This window comes from Gadus morhua, chromosome 5, assembly GCF_902167405.1.
Source record: "Gadus morhua chromosome 5, gadMor3.0, whole genome shotgun sequence".
NCBI lineage: Eukaryota > Metazoa > Chordata > Actinopteri > Gadiformes > Gadidae > Gadus > Gadus morhua.
In genome coordinates, this window is record NC_044052.1 from 5,259,059 (window position 1) to 5,287,008 (window position 27,950).

The 27,950-nt window shown below is 45.2% G+C and overlaps 1 protein-coding gene across 1 annotated transcript in view; it reads right to left on the reverse strand.

The window, feature by feature from the left end:
• Positions 1-27,950, reverse strand: part of si:dkey-288a3.2 (protein phosphatase 1 regulatory subunit 37) — a 54,875-nt gene that overhangs the window by 8,739 nt on the left and 18,186 nt on the right. The window contains exons 7-10 of the mRNA XM_030356489.1: positions 25,019-25,174; positions 23,723-23,835; positions 20,796-20,937; positions 17,966-18,132 (exon numbers count right to left, since the gene is read on the reverse strand). Coding sequence (XP_030212349.1) covers positions 17,966-18,132; positions 20,796-20,937; positions 23,723-23,835; positions 25,019-25,174 — 578 coding nt within the window. The remainder of the gene's footprint in view (positions 1-17,965; positions 18,133-20,795; positions 20,938-23,722; positions 23,836-25,018; positions 25,175-27,950) is intronic.

The window sequence follows — 27,950 nt, forward strand, 5'->3', positions numbered from 1 at the left end:
CGACTGCTTGATGACAATTAATCTGTTTGCGGCTGCTTCCTTGGCATCTGTGCCAATTACTTTATATGCTAATATATGTAAATGACATTTCAGATGCCAGTTTCAAGTATTATGCGAGTGTGGTATTGTATTTTTTATTTATTTTTTCATAAGTCATATTGTTGCAACTGATCCACAATGAAATCGCTTTTAACCGTGCTGTACGTGTATGTGTGCGTCTTACGTTAATTCAGCAACATAAAGACATAAATAACAACCTTCGACATGAACATCAGCCAGAGGCATAATAGATATGGGGCATTGTGAGGAATCATACGGGCATATCTAAGCATACAAGGACAGAATCACAACAAAAAGCGACGGACCAAACTAATACCACACACATCGCACCGATAACTTAGCATGGCTTCCTTTTCATTTTCCATAGCATAAGCGTCTGGTATAAAGGTTTAAGACAGATTGTGAACTTCACTCTGACCACTGAAAGCTCACTGCTGTGATCTTATCCCATTTTGAGATATAATAGCAACATCATCTTCCCACAGCCCAAAGATCAGATCAGAGCTCCACATTGTGACCAGGGCACACACACACACACACACACACATTCACACACACACACACACACACACACACACACACGCACACGCACACGCACACGCACACACACACACACACACTGTGAAGGAGGAAGCCAGAATTGCCAGTGAACGGAATATCAACAGTGTGTGGGATGAGGATAGAACTTGATAATTGTCCGATATGGACAATAAATCCCACCTCTCAGTTCAATTATTTGACAATATGCCGGAGAAAAAAATAAACACAAAAAACAATCCATTCCTAAGTGTTTTAATGTACTTTGTGTTACGGCTCACACCCCGAATTATGAATTATAACATTCAGCAGATTAAAAGAAACAATGCATTAACCTTATTGCGTCACGCATTGCCATGGAATGCCAGGGAAAGGTTCCTCGGGCCGGGGGAACAACCTGCTGGAATAGCAGAGGTATTTTGTGTTGGTGGCAGCAGCGCTAAGTAAATGTTAATGAATGCACTTTGTGGGTATTACCAAAGCCCCCTTTTCAACCTCTTAAAATAAAATGGCAGTAATTACCAGAAAAAAAAACTTCTCTTGCACACGCTCATCGAGAGGAAGTGCTTTCCACATTTTTTATATTCTTCTTCTGTTCTTTTCACACGTCTGTTATTTTACTCTTTTTTCTTTTTAACCCCATACAGGGTAGGTAGTCGATGTAAATGTTCCATCCATACAGTTCATAGGCAGGTTATAGAAACACTAAAGCCCAGGGTAAACTGCGGTGCGTCAACCAGCAGTCGCACTGCCTGGACTCAAGATGTCACTGTTGTATGCAGAATAAGTAGCCTTTCCACGCTTCCTCTGTGTGTGGCGTGTGTATATGTATGTGTGTCTCTCTTGAGATGAGTGCGTGTCTTTGTGTTGATGTGTGCGTGTGTGTATGCGGGGTGGGAAACACAAATAAAAATAAATAAGAAAAAACTAGAGATGAGAGATAATATGTTGTGAGCGGTGATGGTTTTACAAACAAAAGCGACGGTGCACCATTTAAAGCGCTTGGCCTGCAGAGTTTGCCAATAAGATGTTTGGGATGAAAAAATAAAGAAAATCCAAAAAGCTGTCAGTTACTTCAAACTGGCCGAAAGAAATGTAGGGATTGTTCTGTTGGGATTAAGAATAAAATGTTCACAATATAATAAAATAAATACTACAAGTTTAATGGAATTACCAATTACATTTAGTAAGCAAATACTAATTATTGTAATGTAGCCTATATCATTTTTATTATCATAAATAATATTATTAGAATAACAAAAAGTATTTCCCAATTTGTGGCACGAGTTCAGCAATGGTGACATCCTTATTAATATACACTTAGTATTATTTTCTAGGCTCCTGTGAGTTTCCTCGGCGTAGATTATTATTATAAATATTATTTTTATTGTTATTATTTTCTGGCAGTAATTGCGACATCAAAATATGCTGCATGTTCTAATGTGATCATTACACTGAGATTAATCTGCGAGAGAGGCAGGCAAAGGGGAAGGCAACGTCAAAATATAACGTTGGCAAAGGAAAACATGGAGCGCCGATACATGATATTATCCTGCGAGCATTAACTCCTCATTCCCTACTGAGAAGCAGACGTTTTGAAACGAAGAAATTAAAATAAAAAAAGATGTACTGTTTAATATTTGTATAATATATGTAATTAAAAGGGTAAAAATACACGTGCAGGGTAAAGAACTACAAGCAAAGCATAAAAAATAAAACAGTTTTTAGTTAGTAGTAAACCCGATGCCTCTTATTCTGCCACACCTACTCTTTCACTCTCACTTCCCGTCTATGTCTCTCTCCCTCCTGCTCTCTCTCTCTCCACTTCTCTCCCTCTAATGTACCCTACATTCATCAGCCCCTGCGACTTTCCTAATCCCTCTCTTTAGCGACGGCACGTGAAGCTAGCGGGCTCCTCCACGTGAGCGCCACAGAAGATGGAGCTGGGCTGTGTGTGTCTGTGTCAGTCTGAGAGTGTGTGTGTCTGTGTGTGTCTGTGTGTTTGTGTTTTGCGTTTCCGGGGCGATAACATGGAGCGGCCGCTACTAGAGTGATGTCCTGGCGAAGCGGGGTATGGGGTTTGTCATGCACGTGCACACCCACCTACACACAGACACACACAGACGCACACACACAGACACACACACACACACACAGACACACACACACACACACACACACACACACACACACACACACACACACACACACACACACACACACACACACACACACACACACACACCACTGTATCGTTGTGTGTGACACCACAGGCCGACTTGAGAGCCGTGAACTGTTTTTTTCTTCCTTTGCAGTAACTTTTTGTTCCAGTGAGATAAGCTTTGAACTCTGGGGTGTTTGCAGCTTTTAGCAGAGTTTGGTGGACCTCCCTCAGAAATTAGTTGTAACCGGTGTATCCTTGCATTGTAAGTATCTCTCTTTCTCTCTCTGCCGGCTCCTAAAGCTAAGATACCATGCTTTGATAAAATTGTAATGTCTTAAATTTTCTATTTTTTGCTTATTGATATAAGTGTGAGAATTCAACCCCGTAATTTTTCCGTTACTTTGTTGCTGCAGGGGATTTGAGTTAAAAATTGCCAGGCATGGTCCGGCTATTGAGACGATGTGAGATTAGGTACAGTTCAGTATCTTTCACGTAATGTCTCCTTTTCTACCATCCAATATGTTTTGAATATGTTTGATCATACTCTTTCAAAAACCAAAGCTTGACCTCTGTGACCTTTCCTAAAATGTAGTTTCCCTGGTGGGGTACAAAAAAACATCTTGCCACTAGTTGTACCCCCCCCCCTTCCCATATTCCTGGCGCTTAATCTTGAGGAAACACTGGAAACAAAGGGAAGGTTAGGAAATATTAAACAGCACGTTCGTCCTCGAGTCCTTCTTAGTTCGGCAGAGTGCAAGTTAACGGAGGGTTTTACAGTCAGTGGATTTGTAGGCCGACTCTATAATAATATCTAATCGACGTGGTGATCGGTAAGTATGTGTTAGTATGAACATACGTGTATATGATTACATGTCCATGTTTAATGTTTTTTATTTTATCATTTTTTGTTTGGTCTATTATGTTGTCTTTGCACCCTTTTGGACAGAAAGACGTTTGAAGGTATAAATTATCTATATTATATTCTATATGTAGTTACATATGTGCATATTTAAAAAAAAAGAGCAACTGACAACGACGGACAGTGGCAGTGCACCGGGGTGTGTGACGAGAGAGAAACAAACGAGATAAAAAGGAACACGCAAGAGATTGAAGTAAAGAGCGACTGCGGCTTCCGTGATATTCTGCTCTCCCGGTGGTGTTGGTGGGAGGATGAGAGAACCGGTAGTTCTGATCACAGGAGATCAGGTGTGTGTCTCTGTGTGTGTGTGTGTGTGTGTGTGTGTGTGTGTGTGTGTGTGTGTGTGTGTGTGTGTGTGTGTGTGTGTGTGTGTTCAATTCTGTGAGTTGTACGCAAAACCTGTCTCTGTTGGTTCCGCCATGATAGGAGGTGCTATTTTCTGGTGATGCCGTTTCAATAGAGTGTGTGTGCTTATACGTGAGTGTGTAATCTATGTCCTGTGTAGGTTGTAAATTGTGTGTCGATTGATCGATCAATCTCTCTCTCTTTATATGTCTGTATATATGTATGTATGTTTGTATGTTTGAACGAATGACCGAATGAATGTGTGTATCCCATTCTCCAGCTCTCTCTGTGCATCTCTCTCTCTCTCTCTCTCTCTCTCTCTCTCTCTCTCTCTCTCTCTCTCTCTATATCTATATCTATATATATATATATATATATATATATATATATATATATATCCTCATTTCTTATGCTAAAAATATCAGCTATTGTGTGCACATAACTAGGGTCAAACACAAGGTCAGAACTCAGTAGCCCCTCTTAAGAACTCCAACCCCCACCCTGCGTTGAGGTGCACAGTGGTCCAGGAGTGTGGGGGGATGACTGTTATTTCATCAAATAGCTGACTTCTTTGCCTGGCATTATGGTCATTTTAAGGCTGTCTTAGTTTAAGCCACAGGTAGTAAGTTATGTACGGTGGGGTCACTTCCACTTAAGAGGAGAAAAAAAACACTTAAGCTTGTGGAGAGAGCAGTGGTTTTAAAAGAGGAGGCAGAAGCACAGTGGGGGGCCCCAAGAGAGAGGCCACATTAGCAGCCTAGTTGGCATATGTAGAAAACAAGAAAAAACGTCTCACATCTGTGTGTAACCTTTCAGATTTCTGTCCATCGCTAATATTTTAAATTTTTTATATTTGTTGGAGCGAAATTGTTAACACTTTTCAGGGGATCCCTAGTAAAGACTACCCATGCACTCTCTAGAACAGGATAATTCTTTTGTTAAGACAACAAGTCATAATTACACCAGCGTGGTCCTTCTAAGTTCTCACTAAATGGGCTTTCGTCGTTTCTTGTAGCCTATGTGTTTTGTTAAAGGAAGATTGCATTGGGGGCTTTCATTTTTTTTTTTTTCCCTTCTTTGTTCCCTCCCCTTCACAATTGTTCCTTCTCCTTTTGATTTGTATAATTATCTACCGAGGTAACGTACAGAGCAGGAGACCCTGGCAAAGCCACTCATGTGGCTTGTTATGACCTGCGATAATTAAAGGTTGTGTTCAAATTGCCCGAAAAAAGATCGGCACGGCACACAAAGATGTTTCTGAGTTGTGTGCCTGCGAAACATCACCTCTCATTTGAAGTTTCGAAACCATAATAAAAATACAGGTACTTTTTTTTATTTCTTTTTTTTACGTTCTGTTGCGGACAGATTTGGGTGGTATGAAATGCTGCCTGTTTCATATTTCCGACAAAACGAACCCAAGTATTCACTTTTGCAAAAAAAACCTAGAACCAGTTACACTGACAACAACAAAAAAGATATATCAAGGATTTCTGAGGCGGTGAAATGCGATAAAGCCTTTGATATCAACTAAGATTGCATTACACGGCAGGCTATTGCACAACTGTGACGTTGAAATCCTACTTTTAGAATGCTAGTGGGGAAGTTGCTTTCATCACGACTCGAGTGACAAACACGGCTAAATCACAAATACGATCTACTAACGATTCATTAAAACTCATTCATAATGAATGTAATAGATATTGGAATGCCTCCAAATCATGGAAATTATTTCAATATTATACTCAGGGAAGGGGGTCAACTAAAGAACTTAATTAAAACATGGGAAGTAGTTGATTCAAGATGAAAGATGCTAGAAAATGAGCTGCATGGGAACAAATAGTCTATTCAAATCTTAGTGAGCTCAACAAAAACACCTCATCTTCCTCTGTCTCTTGTCATCTAACCATGAAACCATTGGCTGTAGGGCTGAGGATCTCGGAGAGCGGGCATCGAATTAGGGTCTCGATGGTGGTTCGCCCAATGACTACGACTAGCTCCACCACTAGTGACTATGACTAGCTCCACCGCTAGTGACTATGACTAGCTCCACCGCTAGTGACTATGACTAGCTGCACCGCTAGTGACTATGACTAGCTCCACCACTAGTGCCTATGACTAGCTCCACCACTAGTGACTATGACTAGCTCCACCACTACTGACTATGACTTGCTCCACTACTAGTGACTATGACTAGCTCCACCACTAGTAACTATGACTAGCTCCACCACTAGTGACTATGACTAGCTCCACCACTAGTGACTATGACTAGCTCCACTACTAGTGACTATGACTAGCTCCACCACTAGTGACTATGACTAGCTGCACCGCTAGTGACTATGACCAGCTCCACCACTAGTGACTATGACCAGCTCAGCCACTAGTGACTATTACTAGCTCCACCACTAGTGACTATGACTAGCTCCACCACTAGTGACTATGACTAGCTCCACCTCTAGTGACTATGACTAGCTCCACCATTAGTGACTACGACTAGCTCCACCACTAGTGACTACGACTAGCTCCACCACTAGTGACTATGACCAGCTCCACCACTAGTGACTATGACTAGCTCTACCACTAGTGACTATGACTAGCTCCACCACTAGTGACCGGCCTGTTGGTGGTTTGTTACCATAGTCACTGCAGTCAAACACCTCTTCCTGAAAACCAAGCCGTTGTGATGAGGCTTGGGCAGCACCAGCCATGGGGGTGGAGGGGGCACTATGAACCAGGTGGTGGGCTATATAAGCCCCTGTGAACACACACCTACCAGGGTGTTTTTCTCACCAACATATATTTTAAATGTGCTCGGGTGTGACTTCGCTTGAATGCCCCATAATGCATGTATCGTTCTTAGAAGAATAAAATACACCATCTAAAGGGCCAGATCAAATCTATTCGATCTATCACCTCAGCACCCTCTGTATCTTTAAACATTGAGATGTATCGAAAATTCCCCGAACCACAATTTGTAACATTCAGAATGTTTTCAGTATTTACAAATACAAAGCCCCCCCCAAAACACGCGACTAGCTCACTGCTTCAGCAAGAAGTTTGCCTCAAGTCATGTGCAATGAGAGTACGGGCCAATAGTGCAGCCGGGAAGGTAGGAAGACAGACAGGTCAGCTATCCAATCATTTAATTTGGGCTGAATTAGATGATTGGTGAGGTTTATTACACCCCCGCAACAGATACCAGATTTTCTTTTTGATAAAATTATTGCTGTAAATTCTGTAAATTAAAAAAAATAACACAAAAAATGCTTCTAAAACAAATCGCCCCCCCCAAGCTTTAATAGAACATGTAAATCTGTACAAGCCATACGTGTTTATTGAACCTTTGGGAACATGGTTACCGACTGTGGGCAGGGTTGAGCCAGGGGACAGGACGTACAGATGACTCCTCTCTAGGCCGGCCCGGGGCTGTCACAGCTTTATTAAGACTTCTGACCGGGCTCTGGGTCTGGGACCGGGCCCGTCCAAGACGGGGTTGTCCTCAGCCAACACGGCCCCCACAACCTCGGTAAGAACTGTGTGTGTGTGTGTGTGTGTGTGTGTGTGTGTGTGTGTGAGAGAGAGGGGAGAGGGAGAGGGAGAGGGAGAGAGAGGGAGAGAGAGGGAGAGAGAGAGAGAGTGTTCTTGACCTGCCTGACAGAGTAGGGCCAATGCAATTTGATTGTGTGTGTGTATTAAAGAGAGAGGGGGGGGAGGATGTTGGCTGGCATCTGGTTTAATAAGGCTGCCCGTGCTCCCCTCGCCCCACCCCGCCACCCTGCGGGCTCCAAGGAGCTCTGGCGAGGGGGCCGATGGTGTTGGCACCGGCGGAGGTGGGAGCAGGAGCAGTGGTAACAGCTGGTGCCAGCCATGCCTGCCGCGGCCGCGGCACCGACGCCAAGCCAGCCCCCACAACCCCCGCCTTTTTATTTTGCACCGGCCCGGCCAGGGCACCAGCTGATCATCCCGCCGTGGGTTCACTGTCACGGTGATGTCTTCATCGCTAAGCCGTGCTGACAGGCCGGCGTCCCGGCGGCCAACGAAAGGTGACAACAAATCCAATTACCCGCCCACCATGGGTCCCCCCGTACCCCAGTCTGGAATGAGGGCGCACGGGCGTGGGGGTGTTGGGGACGGTCGGTGGAGAAGAGGGCAGGATAGGAAATGGGCGGAGGGTGAAGGACGAGGGTGTGGGTCTACTCACTCTCAGTTGTGAAGCCATGTTAGTGACTCTCGCCTACCCTGAGGGACGCCACAACTAGATCAGCCCGCGCCGAGAAAGACAAAACCGTTGTGTATGTAATGAACAGTTGAATGTAATGAACGATTGACAGTGAAAAATGTATGGTAAGAGACAAAGTTCCAAAAAGCACCATTATACAATACATCCTCTTCACATCACATTTCTGGGGGAAAAAGCTCTCATGTAGGCCATTGGCGATGTGTCCCTGATGTGGGGGAGGAGATGATGAAGTAGATGAGAAAGAAAGTAAACCAAGAACAATTTCCCCATCCAACAGGTGGAGTCACTTCAATGATGTCCCTGCCTTGAGAGGCAGGGACGTGTTGGCAGTGCACCAATGTTTCCCACCTTCTCATAGACACGTGCAGAGAGGGTCTTTCCCACAGATCCATGCTCCTTTTGATGAACAACGGCCAGCAAGGACACTCTTCTAGTTTCCAATGCGATCCATGTGGAGCAGCAGGCGAGGGCAAGTGGGCCGGATCCTGCAGCCCATCAGCCCGGCCGCGGCCCCTGGGAGCGTGCCGGGCTGCGCTTTACCCGGTTTATCGGTCAACACATTTCCATAGCGTGCAGTAAGTGATGCAAGGCTTGAAAAATAACACCGCCACAAACACAATTAGGCAAAACAGGGCCCCTTTGCTTTCAGACCTTGCCTTCTGTTGACCTGCTTTTAACATTAACCTGATTAAATCCCCATAAACAAATTGCTCCCCTCACGGACAGAGCGAGGACAATACTTTACTTTGCTTTTAGCCCCCCCCCCATGCCCCAGAGTATTGATCTGTGATCGGGCTTGGGTCACCCATAGCCCCTCCTAAAGAGCCGAAGGTGAAGGACGAGAGGGTGATGGGAACACTGTGGGGTGGAGACACCAGGAGACAGCAGGCAGGGGAAGGCCCTTTGATTAAACGGAACAATGGAGGTAATCCATCTCTCATCCATCATCCATCCAACCGCCACCCAACAACGGCGACCCTTCTATCACATCACTCTCTCTAGCTCCTCTAGAGGGAGGAACGTCCCGGAGTGTCTTGCCTTATCACCCAAGGAGGTCTTTACCCGGTGGTCTGCGACTCCGGTACCCAAACCCCCAAAAATAAAAAACAATGGGAATGTAGGATTTGCCATTTCTGTTCCCTTTGCCTCCAAGAAAGACATTGTATCCGGGCAGGTGGATGGAAGTAGGACAATCATCTGGCCACTGGGGGGTGTGTGTGCTTGTCGGTCTGTCTGTCTGTCTGGGCCCAGCAGTCAGAGGAGAAGGTACTTGCCCGGGTCCAGCGATTCGTAGGAAGAGATTCCGAAATAAATAAATAAAAAATAAAGGAGAGCTTCTCCCATCTGACGGTGGTTGAAGGCTCGGAGCCAAGACGTTTCATATTCATAGTGAAAATATGCAGCGCGCATGGCGGACCGGGGGGGGAGGGGGGGGGCGCTGGTGGTGGGCGGGGTGTGGGGATGTGGAAGAAGAGGGGGTGTCATGGGGAGGGGGGGGAGCTTTTGACAGTGAGATGACTGCAATTTCTGCAGTCAAGCCCGCCATTCAAAAGCGAAAAACGGAATGAGGCTTGGGTGGATGAAGGCTGCCTCCGATCGGATTGAAAGTGAGGACAAAAGAGAGAGGGGGAGAGAGAGAGACAGTGGGGGAGAGAGAGAGAGAGAGAGGCATGAAGAAGGGCTTCATGGAAGTCAGATGAAGTGCCCGATGGGTGTGCTGGGGCCGTTTGAGCGTGGCGCCTCAGGACATGCCCGTCGAAAAAAGGCGACACGATCCAATACCCCCACTTACGCCCAGCTCATATATATATGCTCCCCTTCCGACACCCTTACCCCTCCACACACTTATGCAGAGCCCCCATATCAATTGGGAAACTTTGCATGTTTTGGTCATTATGCTGAGTTTGTTTGAGCAGCCGTCTCGCGTGTCTGAATGCAGGACGGGGGGATTTGCTGGCCAATAGACACAAATACCTCTCTCGTCTGGAGGAGGGAGAAACGGTGCTTCAATTCATTCATTTGAATTGTTGGTTGAATGCGCCTGCCTCTTCCTATACTCACCGGCAAGACAAATATTTAACACATATTTAACAAAACAAGTCAAAGCGTTTGGAGAAGACTGAAGTTTGATGGGGGGGGTTGTGTGTTTCCACTTCTCCCTCTTAGAGGACTGTTTAAGATTCACCCAAAGGTGTCTTGGGAAGGGAGCCAGCAGTGATGACTTTTCGTCCAAAGCATAATTTCTCATGCCATCTCAAGGCTAATCAGTTAATCCCTGCTAATGAAACCTCCTGGAGTAATGTACTGGTGTACGTGTGTGTGTGTGTGTATGTGTGTGTGCGTGCGTGTTGGCACATGTGGTTATAAGTAGATGCAAGTGTTGTCATCCACAAAACATAGGGTATACTTTGGGGTATACACTTGCTTTAGAGAACACAGCAGCATCACTGGGAAAGTCTTTCCCCTGGGGCTACACACACACACACACAAACACACACACACCCCTTCTACCCCCCTGACCTTCATCAGAACCACAAAACACAGATGACTACACGACCAACGATTACTACAATAACCCACCGCCCCCCCGCCCGGCCCCCCTCACCATATCCTCCCCCGTGTTGCCTCGTAACACGCAAATCAGATAAAAACACACACTCACACAATCACACACACGTGCGCGTGCTCACGCGTAGTCGCGCTCAGAGGGGCTAATTAATGCTTTAATATGCAAATGCCATCCGCAGTAAATTACACAGCTGGCAAATATGCCCGTTTCTGCCTGAAAATACATCAGCCGTGCAGCGCGGAGTGTGTTACCGCGTCGCCGTTGTTGTTGTGTTTTTGCTACAAGACATGGGATTTTTCTTCACTACACATCCCCTCCCCGCCGCCCAACACATACACACCACCACCATCCCCCCCTGCCGCCCTCGCATCTACTACAGACACACTCATGTTGTCCCTTCTGAGAGGTATCAGGATCATAAGGCGCTTCTTGTTGGTAGTGAAATGGAGCAGTGGGTGGGTAAAACATCGGTGTTGCCGTGGTATCGGTGACTCTAAATGCATTTAATTTTTTTTTGTAAAAATGAGGTGTTGCGGTGTGAGGAGACTTCCATGTACAGGCCCCGAGGAGTGCTGGGAAAAAAGAGAAAAAGAAGGTGTTCGTTTCTGAAACCCAACACCTATAAGGGGTTCCAGGGGCCGCTCTCCGCATGAGGAGACAGAGCCTGTGAATGAGGCACCCCTGCTACTAAAGACCTTTCTCCCCTTTTGTAAAAAGATCCTTTCTTGATAATATTAAGAAATCTATGTATTTTAAATCAGGCACAGCGTTATGGGAGGGCCTGACGGACCTAGGACCATCCACTGTTCAACAGACCCACCCAAAACTTTTCTTGAAAAAAAAATATGTATCTGAAATGCTTTATTTTTGCAATGCAGCAATCTTTGTTGATATTGATGCTTGATCCGATTTATGTTAAAGGGCTGTTATCTTCGTGGATGACCGTGAAATCGCGGTAGGCTATAGTATTAGTTATTATCTCGTTGTAGCCTAGGCTACAATTGAATGCATCTTCTTTGTATAATAATAAGCCAAGCTCAGTCTGTTGCTAATGATATCGAAATATTGTTGAAAACTAAATTCTGTAATAGTCGGCCTCATGTTACACGAGCATAACTAAACTATGTGGGAAATACTTGATTCCTGACAACTTGTACAGTCTATAGGCCTTGGATCTATAGAGTGATGCGCTAAAGCACAGCAAGGTATGGTGCGTAATGGAATTCAGTACCAAGAGACATCTTTACACTTCCGGGCCCTACACAGTGGTCTACAACAGAAACAATAACGCAATATCAACATGAGCAGTTCTAACTGGAGGGACGGTGAAATCCGCGAGCTGCTGACCATCATGGGAGAGAAGGTGATGCAGTCGCATTTAACAAAGACGTTGGAAGATGGTGAGATCTACGAGAAAGACGCAGAGAGGAACGTTCCTTGGTGCCAAGCCGTGGCCGAACCGGCTTGGCGGTGTAAAAAGGCCTAAGGAGCCATCGCGGATAGGTCCGTCCTATGCACCGAAACTTTTTTACAATGCAACAAAATATTTAAAGAGCAATCAAGCTATTATGCACAGATAATATAACTGTATATTAGTCAGTTATTTGTATTAGGTTAAACAAGGATTTGATACCGTTTTTAATTTAAGGACCACCCACAATTAGTCTGGCCCATCCACAAATGGAATCCTGGCATCCTGCCTGGTTTAAATTAAGCTCTAAGCAAATTTCGGTTATAAGAAAAATATCATATTTTACACAAATCAGAGAGTGCTAAGGATTTTCCCATTAGTCTTGCAAGGTGATGGAAACCATATCTCTCTTACGTTACTTAATTGGTCAGGATGAAAGAAACATACGATAACTTGTATATTAAATGTATAAAAACCACAGCAACTCCAGCCAAGTCATCCACTCTGTTAAACAGTAAGAACTAAAAAGCAACAAAAATGTAAGGTTATGAGCTATCACAAACAAAACTGTGAATTAAAATGTGACTTGCTTATTCCTCAAGTTGTAAAGGATTGAATCAAGAAGCCTCTACTAGTACATGCATTATTTACAATTCATAATGTGAATGTAAAAGAAAATAAGGGAGACATTATTAAATGCCTGTTTTTATTGTGTGGAATCCTCACACACTGGCCTCTAACCGGTGAGCCTATATACTGATGTACTGAGCAAGCCCTACAATAAAACATGAAAAAGGTTAGTTGTAATAATTGCATTATTATCAAATGAATATAAATGTCTTGTAGTAGTGGGTGTGAAATTAGTATGAAGCACTAACAATCACCATGAAATTGTTTAGGTATTCCTCGGTCGGCAATTAAAGGCTCTTGGCATTTTAATTGTAATGTTGAATTTAGAGCTGGCTAGTTTCAACTGAATTCTATAAATAACTATAGGCATCGAAACAATTGTGTCAATATTAAAATTGACTTTGTTAACTGTGGACCCTGACAACACAATGACCCAAAGGCTTCTGGCCAAGGAGTCACAGCATTGTTTAGTCATGCCTCACTGTTTCATAATCAACTAAAACATTGCCAAAGTTAAGGTCCGTGGAGGACAGCAAGCATGGCCGGCTCTAACATCCAACATCGTGGTATGCCATAATGAGCGCCATTTACACATACTCGGTCAAAATATTGCTTGTGCCATACAAGTAATCACATCACATACATCTCTCATCACGGGACTCATCCGCTTGCATACATTTCCGGCAGTGAAATGATTTTGTTTCGGTTGCGAAAATCCCAATGATTTACACTGGCAAAACGTCAATCTATCAATTCAAACGTCGTTAGATGTTCGTTTGAATCCAAACACTGTTTGTGACTAGCCAAGGCAGTTTGCTTCATGTTCCCTCTAATCGTTCAATCTCAGAAACACGCGGTTCCTGTCTTTAAGGACGATGCCCAGATAAATACACAAGTCCAGGAATAACGGTTAACGTGTACTAGGTATATATACCGCCGGGTACCTACCGGAGGGTATGCCGTGTACGTAAATATATATAAAAGCCTCCAGAATATATCCACACTGCTGAGGGACTGGCAGCCTCCCATCCCAGGAGCCCCCCCGTCCCTGTTGCACCCTGGCTGCACTCCCCTCTCCCCCAGCTGCTCTGAGCCCCCCCCCCCGGCCCCCTTCCGAGGCGCAGCGGTGAGCGAGGTGTGTTCCGGGTGGATGCTGGTGTCTGCCGTGCAGTACCGTCGGGGGTTTCCCCTAGGGGCACCAAGCACCGATGATTATGCCAACCATCCCCCATCCCCCCCCCCCCCCCCCCCTCCAGAGCCGAAGAACTGCCTGAGTGTCGACTTACTTGCATGGCCGGCCCGGTCCCGACACCCACCGGGACCGACAACCCGAAAGATCAAGGTGCCAGAAATAGGCCCGTCTTTCTCCGGAGACCACCCCCCCCCCCCCCCCCCCCCCCCCCTGGCGTACCCCCATACACCGCTACATCGTGACCCCAGAGTTTCCTTTACCTTCAAGATGTCACCTGTTCTCCTGATACAAGAAGCCTTCACCCACACTTTATTTTGTGTCTCCTGGAGAGGATTGCATTACTTGCATTACCTGATGCTTGTTTGTCCACCACCTATGGTTTCCGATACTGTTGCTTCCTGTGTGTTTTCAGGTGCATCAGTCCCTATATATATATATATGAATATATATATTGCCTATATTCCCTGGTCATGTCCGCCACAATGCTGACCCTTCTCTCTGTTGATACCAAAGGCAACATTAACACCTCTCTGCTCTCTTGTGTGCCACGCTGCCTGTAACATTGGACGAGTTAACCTACGGGAAGCGTTCATTTGGAAGTTAGCACTTTCTTAAAAAAATGCTACGCTAAAAGATGCTAAAAACGCAAATACGCATCAGATGTTGTGTGTTGGTTGGTGTCCATCGTGCGACTCCCGTCTTCGTCTCAGAGATGTTTACGAAGGCAGCCTTCAAGATCGGGACAAATAGATAAGAGTTCTATATTATATATATATTTAATATATATATTACCGATACGTCTCCCAGCACGGTCCCACGCAGATACAATACGGCAAGGGAAGGCCCCACATAGGGACTCACAGGGGCCGGCACTCTCTCTTGCGTTTCTTAATTATCACCCAGTGGGGAGAGCGCCCCCGACAGATACACCCCGCAAATGGGCCGACCACGTGACCATCGGGCCATCTCCGGAGTCATCCCGTTCACAGGAAACAAACAAATGAAACCACTTTTTTAATAGCATCTGAACCCAAAAGAGCTCATGATTGACCATTCGTCAGGTAAAAGAGTACACAGAGACACACACATACACACAAACACACACACACACAAACACAAACGCATACAAACACACATGCAAATACACATATTGTGCATGTACACATAAACAACCCCTCCCACACACACACACACACATACGCACAAACGAATGGTGCATGCACATACGCACACAAACACTTGCAAGCCTGGCGAGTAGGAAGGTCGGCGTTGTAAACGGCTTTACCTACTGAAGAGCTGCAGAGGACTTAGAGAATCTTGTCTGAATCTATTCATATTTTAGATGCGTAAATACTTAATAATTAACAGCCAACCAGCCGGTGATAAAACGGAGCAGTGTGACATAAAAAAAGAAGAATTCAGACAGAAAAAAAAAGAGGAGCCCCATTTGCTTTACCACCTTCCTCCCCTTTCATGCCTTGTAAATATGCGCATCTGCAATGGCCCCCTGTGCCGCTGTAAAGCCCGCCACACGTACGTAAGCACACACAAACACACATACACACACACACACACACACGTAGACACCTAATTATCAAGAACACGCAGACCTGTATATAGACGGGGACAAACTCCGTCAAGCAGCCACACATCGGAGGACGCACTGGTGGCACCAACCCCCCCCCCCCCCCCCCCGAGCCCCCCCTCCTCCCTCTCTCTGCCACTCACTCACATGTACACCCACACTGTTCCTTACTAAGAATATGAGATGTGCGCGTCTCCCTTGGCGACCCGGGGATACGCGGGCTGAGCAGCGAGCGAGAACACTGCTCTGGCCCCCCTGCTGTGTTCGGATGGAAAGATCTGCAGCTTTTTTATACAAATGCAATCGTCACCGCTCCCACCTGGATACGCCACGCCAAGACAAATCCCAGCTGTGTGTGAGTCCAAAACCTGACAGAGCTTTTAAAGGCGAGAGACCCACCCCAGCCCACCCCCAACACACCCACACACACACACACACACACACACACACACACACACACACACACACACACACACACACACACACACACACACACACACACTCACACGCATACACTCTCACACAATAACAACCATATAGCATTCTATTAAAACGACCATGCACGCTGACTCCCAACAATGGTGGAAAATGATATTCATGTCTCATGGCGGCTTAAGAAAGCATCAAATGACAGCAAAGCCGCCAATATGGAGGCGCTGGAGCATGGGGGGGGGGGGGGGGGGGGGGGGTAGAAGAGCCCGGCGCTTTAATGGCATACGTACGCGGAATGGGCTAGTTCCTTAAAGGCTGTTCCCCAGGAAAAAGGCTACATCCCCTACGTTTGACTTTACCCAAAGGGAGGCGGACGTTTAATAACGTCAGAGCAGGCAAACAGCAGGCAGACAAACAAAGGGATAAAAAGTGGACGGGAAAAAAAAGTACAAAACACACAAAAAAACGGTGAGGGCTGTTCACAGATCGCCTTTAGAGTTAATTTTTAAGTAAGTATTCTGTTCCTTGGAGATTTTAATTAATGCTTTAATATGCAAATAAGTTAGCACAGACAAAATCATGACAAACAGATGGCAAGTGTGGGTAATTATTTTGTGAATCCAGCAAGGGCATGTATTAAAGTTATGGCATCACTTTCCTCAGGCCTTTGCAAGCTTATGGAAGGTAGGAAGAAAAATGGCATCGGTGATGAACTCGGAACGGCAATGACTTATTTGTGTTAAGTGACAAATCTGTGACCACATGGGCTCCGAATGCATAGCAGAAGACAAAATGTTGGGGATAAACAGTGCCGCGATCATTCCTAACCTTTCATTTCTAATTAGAGGGATGATTTTAATGAAAGAATTTTCGACAGTCATTTAAATGTGTGCAGCCCAGAGATGCATAATTCCACAACATTACCAGCCAAACAGAAAGAAAACATTTCCAAACATAATCTGTGCACCGAGGCAAACGCAGTCATCTCCTGCCAAGTGTTTCTCAACACACAGTAGATCTCATCTTGTTTTCCTTCGGCTACTATCGATTAGCCTATGTAATAATTGTCCCGGATTGGGACAGAATGGATTTAGAATGGATTTATCCACAAATAGACAGTATAGTTTAGGCATTGGCAGCCACTCTATCATAGACATTATTCAAATTCAATGCCGCAAAATGTTTGGAAAAAAACATTCATAGTTTACACTAATACACAGATAGTACTTGTATTTACTACACCCCCATATGTCGTTAAAAGGTATTGGGATATGCAGAATGGATCAACATTGCATAAAACCAAGGGATGGAGCTTCCTAGTCCCTAAGGGTTAACAAGAGGATACCAAACTGCATCAACTGGTGAAAGTATAGTCCAGTGAAATATAACATTAGAAGACCTAATATTAGTTAAACCTCGGTGTCTTAAGACACCATTTTTCAGCCTAAATTCTGAACTTTAGGTCGCCACATTTTGAGTCACTGGAACCAGAAATCCAGAACCGGATCCAAAGTATTTCAACCAATCATGACACTAGATCCGATGCAAGCCACTCGTCTTTCTTGAGACTGAGCCGAGTAAAATCTTCATTTAGGATCCAGCTGTTTTAGGCTATAGCAAAACTTCTGATGGGAGACATCCAAGACACTGGGCCGAGTGCTTTGTGTTTTTGAGTTTACAGATCCCGTCCTCCAGCAAAACAATTGATCAAAAGATGGAACGAAAGAAAGTGAAACGTGCTGTTCTGCTATCAGATTGAATATCATTACTATATTTGTATTTAGATTATTCATCTAAAGTTGTATTATACATTTGATAAATAATATAAGGATTGATTTTATGAAACTAGTGAAAACCTTAATGCCCGGCCGTTACAGGGCTCACCTGCTCTTGGTTGGGCGTGCTGTCCAGATCCAGCGTGGCCAGAGAGAGGTTGATCCTCAGGGCCAGACAGAGGGCCATGAGGCCCCCCAGCCTCACCTCGTTGCCCTGCAGATCCAGTTGCTTGATCTGGGGGCTCTCCGCCAGGTACTCAGCCAAGACCACAGCACCTGTGGGTCAGTAAGCAAACACTGATGACATATTGTAGACGAAACCTCTAAAACTATCTTACTTTTATTTTACTTTCATTTTTAGTTTCCTCCCATAAAGTCTCTTACTGTTATCTGTTTGGATACTTTATTAAAGACACTCAACAACTTGTGTTTTTGAAGGCCCGTGTCCACGTAGCTGGGCTTTCTGGCAGAAATGCACTGGGAAGCAATGGGATGAGGTGTATCTCTGTGCTTTGTTGAACTACTACTATGTTTCTATGACAACAAGCCATGTTAGCTCCTTGGTTAACACTAAGACGTTAAGATAGGACAACATCGTAGCGATAACTCATTGTTACACCCCCATGAGTGATTAGCAGCGCATGCAGACACAAACATTGCAGTTCTGATGACTGTGGCGTCTATCATAAACAGAGTGATTGGGTGACTGGGGAACATTAACAGTGAAGACAGCGTCTTCACCCTTTTCTGAAAGTTCAGAGATTAACAACGTGTTATTCTACTTCATTTGAGAATGCTTGATTCTGATTGGCTGGGAGGAGGGCATTAACCCGGCAGGTTGCCCGCTGACTTGTCGGTTCTACTTGCTGCTGACTGAGCACAGCGTCATCAAATAGTAGATCAATACGCCGCTTGTATTTTTTGGAATACTTGATTCTGGTTGGCTGCAGGGTGTCCATTAATCCCATATGGACACCTGCTAAATAGTTCCAGTCAAATTGTCTGTTCAGCCTTCAAAACGAGAGCTGGTAAATTGTGAAAAATGTATTGAACTTTAATCAGAAAACGCGGTCATATGCTATAGACCCTATAGTATCTGTGGTATAAAGGTTGGGACGAATTTCAAATAATAAATATGTACACTTTATGTTGAAAGTATAGACCGTTGCGATTCCCATTGAAACGAATGGCGCGTTATTAGTCTTCAAAACAAGAGCTGCTAAATTGCGAAAAATGAATTGAACTGTACAGACAACGCGTTATATGCTATAGACCCTAGAGTATTTGTGCTATAAAGGCTGGGACGAATTTCAAATTATCAATATGTACACTTTATGTTGAAATTATAGACCGTCCCGATTCCCATTGAAACGAATGGCGCTGTAATTATTCTTCAAAATGAGACCTGTTAAATTGTGAAAAATTAATTAAACTGTAATAAGACATTGCGGTTATATGCTATAGACCCTAGAGTATCTGTGGTATAAAGGCTGGGACGAAATTCAAATTATAAATATGTACAATAGAAATGAATGATCTTAATTTCTTTTCTTTGGCAAGTGACCATGGTATGAGCGGGAAAATGCCCTTCGAGGTGTCTAAAACATGTTTGATCGATCGTAATTAAAGGGGACTACTTTTTGAGTGAGATGAACTCAAACAGAGTATACATTTAAAAGCATGAAATACGAATAAGAAAAAGCATAACTACTAAAGTATTTGAATTGATTTATTATGTTAGCAAGCAAGAAGTAGAATAAACAGGATAATCACCTCAAGGCAGGGCAATAAACAGTTTGATATGCCCGGCTCGTGGAAGGTAAGCCGTCCACGAGCCGGGCATATCTAACTGTTTATTGCCCTGCCTTGAGGTGATTATCCCTTACATACTTACTCCTCCATCTCTTCATTGGAAACAATTGAAGAAAGACGCATTCGCAAAACGCCATGTTGAAATGGGTCCTCAGTCGTGTAAAATAACTAGAGAAAGATTTGCAGTTATAGATTGAAATAAATGAAGTGGTTTGGTAAAAGCTACAACGTGGGGGTAGCATTAACTTGGTTTCAAAAAGTCCTATTTGTAGGACGTTTTGTTTTTCTTTGACCCAACTTCTGTAATTCAGTTGTTCCCACATTTGCATGTCGGATTAAAGGCCAGTGTTGGCTTTTTTTACGATCTGTCATGTCACATGGAATTAGCAAGTCTTTCTTTAAAAAAACAACTGGTCTCTTTTAAACGATAAGGTGCAATTTCGAGTCTGAAGTGTAGTGCAGGTGAGGTTGCTTTTTAATGCTGGAGCATTCATTATGGGAATTGGCTCATGCAGATGCCATTGTTGGTCCGGTTCTCCAATAAGCCACTAATGGAACCTGATTCAAGGCCAAATACACGGAAATACGTGATGAGTATGCAAATGGTATCACTTTGAACGTCAGTGATCTAAAGGGGCCCAAATTTTAGGACTAAAAAAGACATGGTTTGAACTTGAAAGAGGAAAGAGGTCAAAAGGCACGAGGTTTGACCTAGAGCGAGAACAGAGAAAAATTTGGAAAATTAAATAAAGATGGGAGGTTAGACCTTGTGTCAAATCAAATATTGCTGTAGATTATGGCGCTGTGCTGTCTGGGGGAGGTCTCTAAATGGATTTCATTAAATATTATAATTAGTTTACTCAAGCAAAAGCACACAAACACACACATTATCATGATAGTGGCATTTTTACTGCGAAAGCAAAATGGGACACGCAAAATGTTTGAAAGATGGCTCCATTATTTAATATAATTCATAACATGGATAAAATTCAGCATATGTAATGACAACTCAAATAGTGTTTCTAATCGGTTTGACCTGTCGGCTCTAACAGACGGATTCATGGCGATCCATGGGTCCAAACACACTGCCTTCGGTAGGCCTTTCTGTGAGTGATGTGTGGGCCTACCCTCGCAGGTGATCTGGGTGCAGGCCACGCCAAGGTGCAGCAGGGAGCGGTTGGCCATCAGAGCCTCTTTCAGTGTTTGTAGCCCTCTGTTTCCCAGGCTGTTGTTTCCCATATCCAACACCTCCAGGGTCTCAAGCACAGGCTACATGGACAGGGATCCGTTGTAATCACAAAAATGATATTAATATTCACATATCGCTGCATATTGAGGATGAGACCCCATGCGTCGATGTCTTCTGTTTACAACATATGCTCGTACAATATATCCTTTCTACGCACCGATACTTTGATCTGCCGAGTTCAGTTCTTAATTTAGAAGCGGGTACTTAGGGGGAGACTGCTGCTTTACTTTAAGTGTTCCTCTTCCTCTGTTCTTTGTGTGTTCTTTGTAGCACCCCCCCCCCCCCCCCCCGCCACCGCCCCGCCTCCATTTCCTTAATGTTTCATCTCATGTTAAATGTTCTGAACTCCTGTTTTGACTCTCTAGAGCCACATTAGCATTAAAGCCTGATTAGCTGGCGTGTAAATCCGTGGGTGTGTGGGAGCATGCAAGGGGGGGAGAGGGGGGGGGGGGGACTCGACGTTGCCCAGCGGTGCGAAGACGAGCGCATCATGCAACTCCCCTGCAACCCGCCCACCGAACCGCGACCCCCCCTTCCACCTCCCTCGCGACCCCCCCCCCACACCCTCTCGCCGCCCTCGTCAAAACCTCCACAGTGTCACCACTTTAAAAGAATAAGAGGAGGGGTGAATGTGTGTGTGTGTGTGAGGTGGGGACGGAGAGGGAAGAGGTGGGAGAGCTTGGGGTGGGGGGGGGGGGGGGGGGTTGCTTCTTCAGGAGTTAATTTGCACCACGGCAGCAACAAACACACTCGGAGAAGCCCATAAACGCCAACACAGAGTCATGGCACGTGGGCACGTTGCCGTTTGGGTGCTGATAACTTCTTTCTTGCGGTTGGGGGTGGGAGGGGGTGGGGGGCAGGGAGATGGGGGATGGGGCATGGGGGAGAGGGAGGGGGCAAGCATCCCGAATGGATATGCGCCGGGGATAATAGCAGACAATTAAAGAGGCGACTGAGCACCCGAGAGTGAGTGTGTGTGTGTGTGTGTGTGTGTGTGTGTGTGTGTGTGTGTGTGTGTGTGCGTGTGTGTGAGTGTGTGTGTGTGTGTGTGTGTGTGTGTGTGTGTGTGAGAGTTAGGCATGGTTGAAACCTGTCAAACGTAAAACCACAGGAGGGTTGGATTTAGAAGTTTGCCAGGGGCTGCAGGGTGGAATGGGGGGCTGCAGGGTGGAATGGGGGGGTGCAGGGTGGAATAGGGGGGGTGCAGGGAAAACGCTATGACAAAACAAGATGAGAGAAGGCAACCCTCACACGGATATGGACAGCCTTCCTTCCATCATGGTAATGCGTGATGCACGTATGTACTTGTATTAACTAATTAATACATTTTTGGGCGAGTATTACATGTGCCACCCAATACTTGAAACTGCAATGTGTATGAGTGCACGGAAGCAATCGTGGTAACCGATCAAAATCAGACAATCAATGTAAACAAGGATCAACACGATTAACCAATGCCTAAGGCCTCTGGCGTAAGAATCACTAGCCCAAAACTATATGAACACTATCTAGTCTCGGCCTTATGACCCTAAACCCCAAACCAAAACAGCAAAAATGGTCGGGCTGTCCCTTCATCCTTCCATCAATCAATGGCCTGTAAATCCATTCAAATATACAACCAATATCCTCGGCCATCTGGCCACCATTATACGTCTCTCCCTCCCTCTCCTCCTAGCCCTCCAGAGGGTACACAACCAGCCAGGGGGACAGCCAGATACACCAAGCAGCAAGGTTAATAACAGCTCTACCCATCGTCATATTTGACACGACCAGCCACGGGCCTAATTATCATCATTATGGCCTGGCAAGGACGTCTACTTATCCCCTGTTGAATGGCAGGTCGGCATGAGACCCCCTCCTCTAACACAGATCTATTATTTAATCAAACTGTTCCTCCATTTTGGTAGCAATGCCAGCGGATATGGGGGGGGGGGGGGTTGTGTGTGTGCGTCTGTGTGTGTGTGTGTGAGGCGTGTGTAAACGTGCCACCACATCCGTGTATGTTACTCTCAAATGGCAGGCCCTTTAATTTCTAGCCTTTTGACTTCCCCAATCGCCCCTCACATGACAGGAAGGTGCAGTTTACCCCGCCAATCAGGCGACAGGAATGCATGTTATTAGGGACTGCAATGCCTGGAGGCGGGGCTTTTCCTTTTTTCAAGGGAATGTATTTTGAGTGAAGCCCTGATGATTTCTCCTCTGTGTGTATTGTTTGTGTTTGTATTTGTGTTAGGCAGGTATTGGTTTAGTAAAAACAAAGCTTTGTCATGTCTTTGGCACTAAGCCGACATTTTATCCAGATGATAATATACTCCCGTTAACTCCGATTCTAACAGTGCAGCCATCGCACAACAAGGTCAGATGAAAGGTTTATTAGCCACTATTACTGTATCGATCGTTCTATTCTGCTTTTCTGAAAAGCGTATGGGTTTTATGAGTGCCTTTGGAAGCAAACAAAAACAAATATTATTTGTTGTGGTATATTGTTGCATCCATAGTCTAGAGGTCCCAATTCCCAAACACTACCTGTTGGTAGAGTTGTGATTAACCAATCTATGATGTCATTTCAAATGATGTCAAATTGCTGGCTGCTATGTGTGTTCCTTTTTAAATGTTGTATTGCCTGGCATGATACTCACCAAAGCATGTTCATCAGATCTATTTTGAATTGTTTGATATGTATACTTTAAATTTCATCGATAAACGAAATTACATTTTCAACCCAAACTAACTCACTTTTTCTCCAATCGTTTAGCCATGCCTAGTCGTCCAGCTATCTAGCCTAGCACCTACGACCTGTCTTACCAGGGCCTTGGCCAGATGGAGCATGCCATCAGCGGTGATCTGGTTGTTTTTAAGCAGCAACACCTTCAGACCGCCCATCTGCAGTCTCAGGCCCTCGCACACCTCCTCCAGACCTTGGATGGCCCGCACAGAGAGAGAGAGGAGGGGGGTTATTATTGTTGAACCAAGTTTTTTTTTTTGAACCAGTTAAAAAATAGTATTAAACTTGTTTGAGCTAGCCTCCGCCAACAATGTAAAAAAGAATGCAGCTGACATCTGGTGGCCACTCACATTTGCTATATTCAGAAAAAAAAATTGGGGGGTGTAGCCCGAATGAATGATAGATCTGAGACACTAAAACTGACAGCAACAATAACGCATGCAATATCATGCATTTAATCGATAGAGGGCAATTCCAAATTATGATTCCAAACTAACACTTTGTGGATTTAAGTCAAGATTTGGACCATGATAACCTCTAATCTAAAATATAATTTCGATGGTTGGGTTTGCCATGAATGGGTATGTGTTCTCTGTGGTTAAGTGTATGGTAGGGTTCGGTGCGCAGACATGCAAGTACGGAATGGATGAGTATATAGTACGACGGAGGAAAAAAACGATCTTTTGATGATTTGATGCAAACTTTGGAGTAACATCCATATCATTATTAGAAACAGAAATACTTAATATGAGCAGGACTTTACTTTACCATAATACACAGCCCCTAACACATTAGTGATCCATCCACACACACAGCGAGCAGTTGTAAAATCCCAGATAGCAGGACATCACTAAGGGCTTGGGACTGCTTATAGCAATAACAGCCGTATTCCACAGTTTAAGACGCAGGATTTAATACATGGTTACCATTAATGTTATTTAGAGGCCTGTTTTTTTGTTTGGTATTTTATTTAAAGGGAAGGTATACAGTAGTATAAATATAATACCAAATGTAGTCTACTCGTTCATATTAGGGCATGGAAAAGGAATGCAGCATTTGATTCCATAGAGAGCGTACCATGGGTTGATCTGGGTCAAAACAAATAATATAGTACCAAAGCGAAATCCATGACCAAAAACTGGGACAAGAACACAACCTGTGAACCGTTACACCCCTAGTGTAAGTGAGCTAAATATATATTGACCATGAATCGAATCACCATGCTACACCACCCCAGGAGTAGCATGTGAATATACTTAGTGTGATCCAGGTGCACCTTGCAATTTTATCTCCCAGCACATGTACTCAGGTTTAAAACTGTGCGTATATATAGACGTAATATGTACAATTGTGCAGTTATACACGCAAGTCCCTACCGTCGTCTGCTATGGCGTTGTCGCTGAGCACCAGTGTCTGCAGGGTATGGTTGTATCTGAGAAGGTCCCCCAGCTGCATGGAGTCCTGGTAGCTGTTGAGCATGTTGTTGGAGAGATGGAGCTCCAGCAGGGCTCGGTTTGACTTCAACGCGCCCACTACAACACAGACAAACAGGTGGAAAAAAAGCCAGGGAATATCTCAAAACAGGTACAAAATAGATGCTGCATCTAAAAGAGGGGAGGCCTTTTAAAGGCCAACCCGTTGTGGAAATAAAACGGCCTGGCATGATCCAATGGTAATCTCTTTTGTCACTACTGCATTAGTCTCACAAATCAGACTTTAGATTTATATTCGAAAGTCTGAGAGCAGACAAGCTCAAATCCGGGTGAGCTGGACAGATTTGAGCTGGCCTGCTTCACTTTCGTTCGCTTCACATTTGTTTCAACCAATCATGTTGTTGTAGGTGTGGATCTGTAAGTGTGTAATAGGGTGACGGCAAATACAAACTCGGCAGCACTAGTAAAGCTTTTTTCTGGGGGAACATTCCTGGCTACCCACGTTCTTAGAAAAAGTGTCTGTAAACGTTTCAAATCAACACAGTTTGGGCTTCACGTCTGCAGAAATACACCTATCAAAACTCTCGTCTGAAAGCCTCATCCACTCGTACCAGTGAATCTATCTTCGGTAGAATATCTTCGGAAAAAAACAAAAACCTAGGAGTAACTCCGTCCCTTTCAGTTGCTGATTTTGCTGATCAGTTACTATGTACCATTGTAGCATGTACCATGAAATGTGCCTCTGGTGTGTCTAATGTAAATTATGTTGGCCCTTAAACGCTGTGTGCAGTGTTCGATTAACCAATCCCATTTAATTTCAACTTATTCTCCCTGAAATGTCATTGTTTGTCCTTTAATTGTTGTGACCTTAATCATAACCTTTTAGCATGCATGCGTGTGTGTGTGTGTGTGTGTGTGTGTGTGTGTGTGTGTGTGTGTGTGTGTGTGTGTGTGTGTGGTTTGGTTGGGATGGGATTGGCAGGGGGGGGGGCTATATATGGAGTGGGGAGAACAAGAGAAAGGTCTTCATTTGGTGCAAATGGGTATTGGCTGTGTTTTGCCTTGTGTACTTGCTTGTGTACTGTATGTTCTGTGTGTGTCTGTGTGTGTGTGTGTGTGTGCACATGTGTCTACTCTGCCTGGGCGCCCGCCGAACCCCCCCCCCCCCCCTCATGCGGATCGAAGGCGTAGATTTGATCAGGCCCGGCCGGGCTGCATGTGGAATGCCAACATTGTCATCAAGCACAGTTGGAGCCAAATGGTGGAATCGGTGGCATTGATCCGGACGACTCCACCGCGAGCACCGTCCTCGGCCCCAGCCCACCCCCACCCCCCCCCCCGCGTCCTCGCCCACCACTCCGGCAATCAGACACCCCTACCGATCGAAGGCAATGATCTGCAGCTGGGACCGCCTGCTAGGACGGGAAGGGGACGGGGGGTGGTGGTGGTGGTGGTGGTGGGGGGCGATGGTGGTGGTGGTGTGGTGGTGGTGGTGGGGGGGGGTGGTGGTGGTGGTGGGGGGGGGGGGGGGGTGGTGGTGTGTGGGGGGGGGGTGGTGGTGGTGGTGGTGGTGGTGGGGGGGGGGTGGTGGTGGTGGTGGGGGGGGGGGGTGGTGGAGGTGGTTTGGGTGGGGAGGGGGCTGAAATGAGTTGGTTGATGGACTAGTAAGGGATGAAAGCGGGGTTGGAAGTTGGGATGTGGGGGGGGGGTAGGGTTAGGGTTGGGGGGGGGGGTCAGAGAGGACACCCGCACCCTGAACATCAAAGGGATTCAGAAGTCTTGGTTTTTTTTGCTGGATGGGAAGGAGTCTCCATTTTGGATCTAGCTTATCAGCATCGGCATGAAAATGTTATGGAATAATTTATTTTTGTTCATGCCCTCTGTGGTTTGAGACTCTGGCTCTGTGTGGGGTAGATTTGTTGCTGATAGCACTAGGCACTGTCCTAGCCAATCGTATTTTAGTTTGTATTATTGTGCTCTGGTGTACATACCTCTCCTTAGTGAACCTGTTTGTGTGCATGCTTTTATGCATATGCGTGTGGAGGGGTCCATCCATATACATCCCAGTGGCCTTCCATCTGAGTCCTGGTGTGTTGTGTACGGACGCACAAAGGCCTGCTTGCACACACACAACCGCAATACCCTCAAGATGTATGTGTGTGTGTGTGTGTCTATGTACGCGTGCCTCTGTGCCTCTGTCTGCATCAGACTCATTTTACGGGTCACTCTCTGCCCTCCCTTCTCCACTAACCAACCCGTGCATCCCTCCCCCGGCATCGCTCCTGCCTGTCCACAAGCACTGCCAAACCCCCCCGCTGGCTCGCAAGAGGGACACCTCCGTCACCACGGATACCGCTCGGAGATAAAACACCAGCCAATCGATCAAGGTCACAGGGAAGAGACGTGACACTGTCAGTCTCCGTGTTATTTATATATATATTTAACACACACACAACAACCCTTGGACAGAATGAAACGCTTTCCTATAAAATGAGCCAGAAAAGTGCTCTGCTAAGAAGTTTTCATCCCCGATTTGAGCCAACCCCTCTTATCCATATTTATGTTGTCATGCATGTATGTCAGAAAAGTAGAACACATTCATTCTGTTCATTTTAAGCTCTTACTACAAATTCCTTCAAGAGGTTCAAGTACATATGTGCCCGACATTGTATGAAGGCGAGAGTGTTGGTGTTCATAAAAATGCATAAACTGTAGCACAAGTTTCCGTCCTAACATTTTTTGTAAATGCTAATATTCCTGTGTGTGTGTGTGTGTGTGTGTGTGTGTGTGTGTGTGTGGGTGTGTGGGTGCGTGTGTTTGTGTTTGAACCACGGTACGGTCAGTGTGATAGTGTGTGTGTTTTTTTTGGACTATG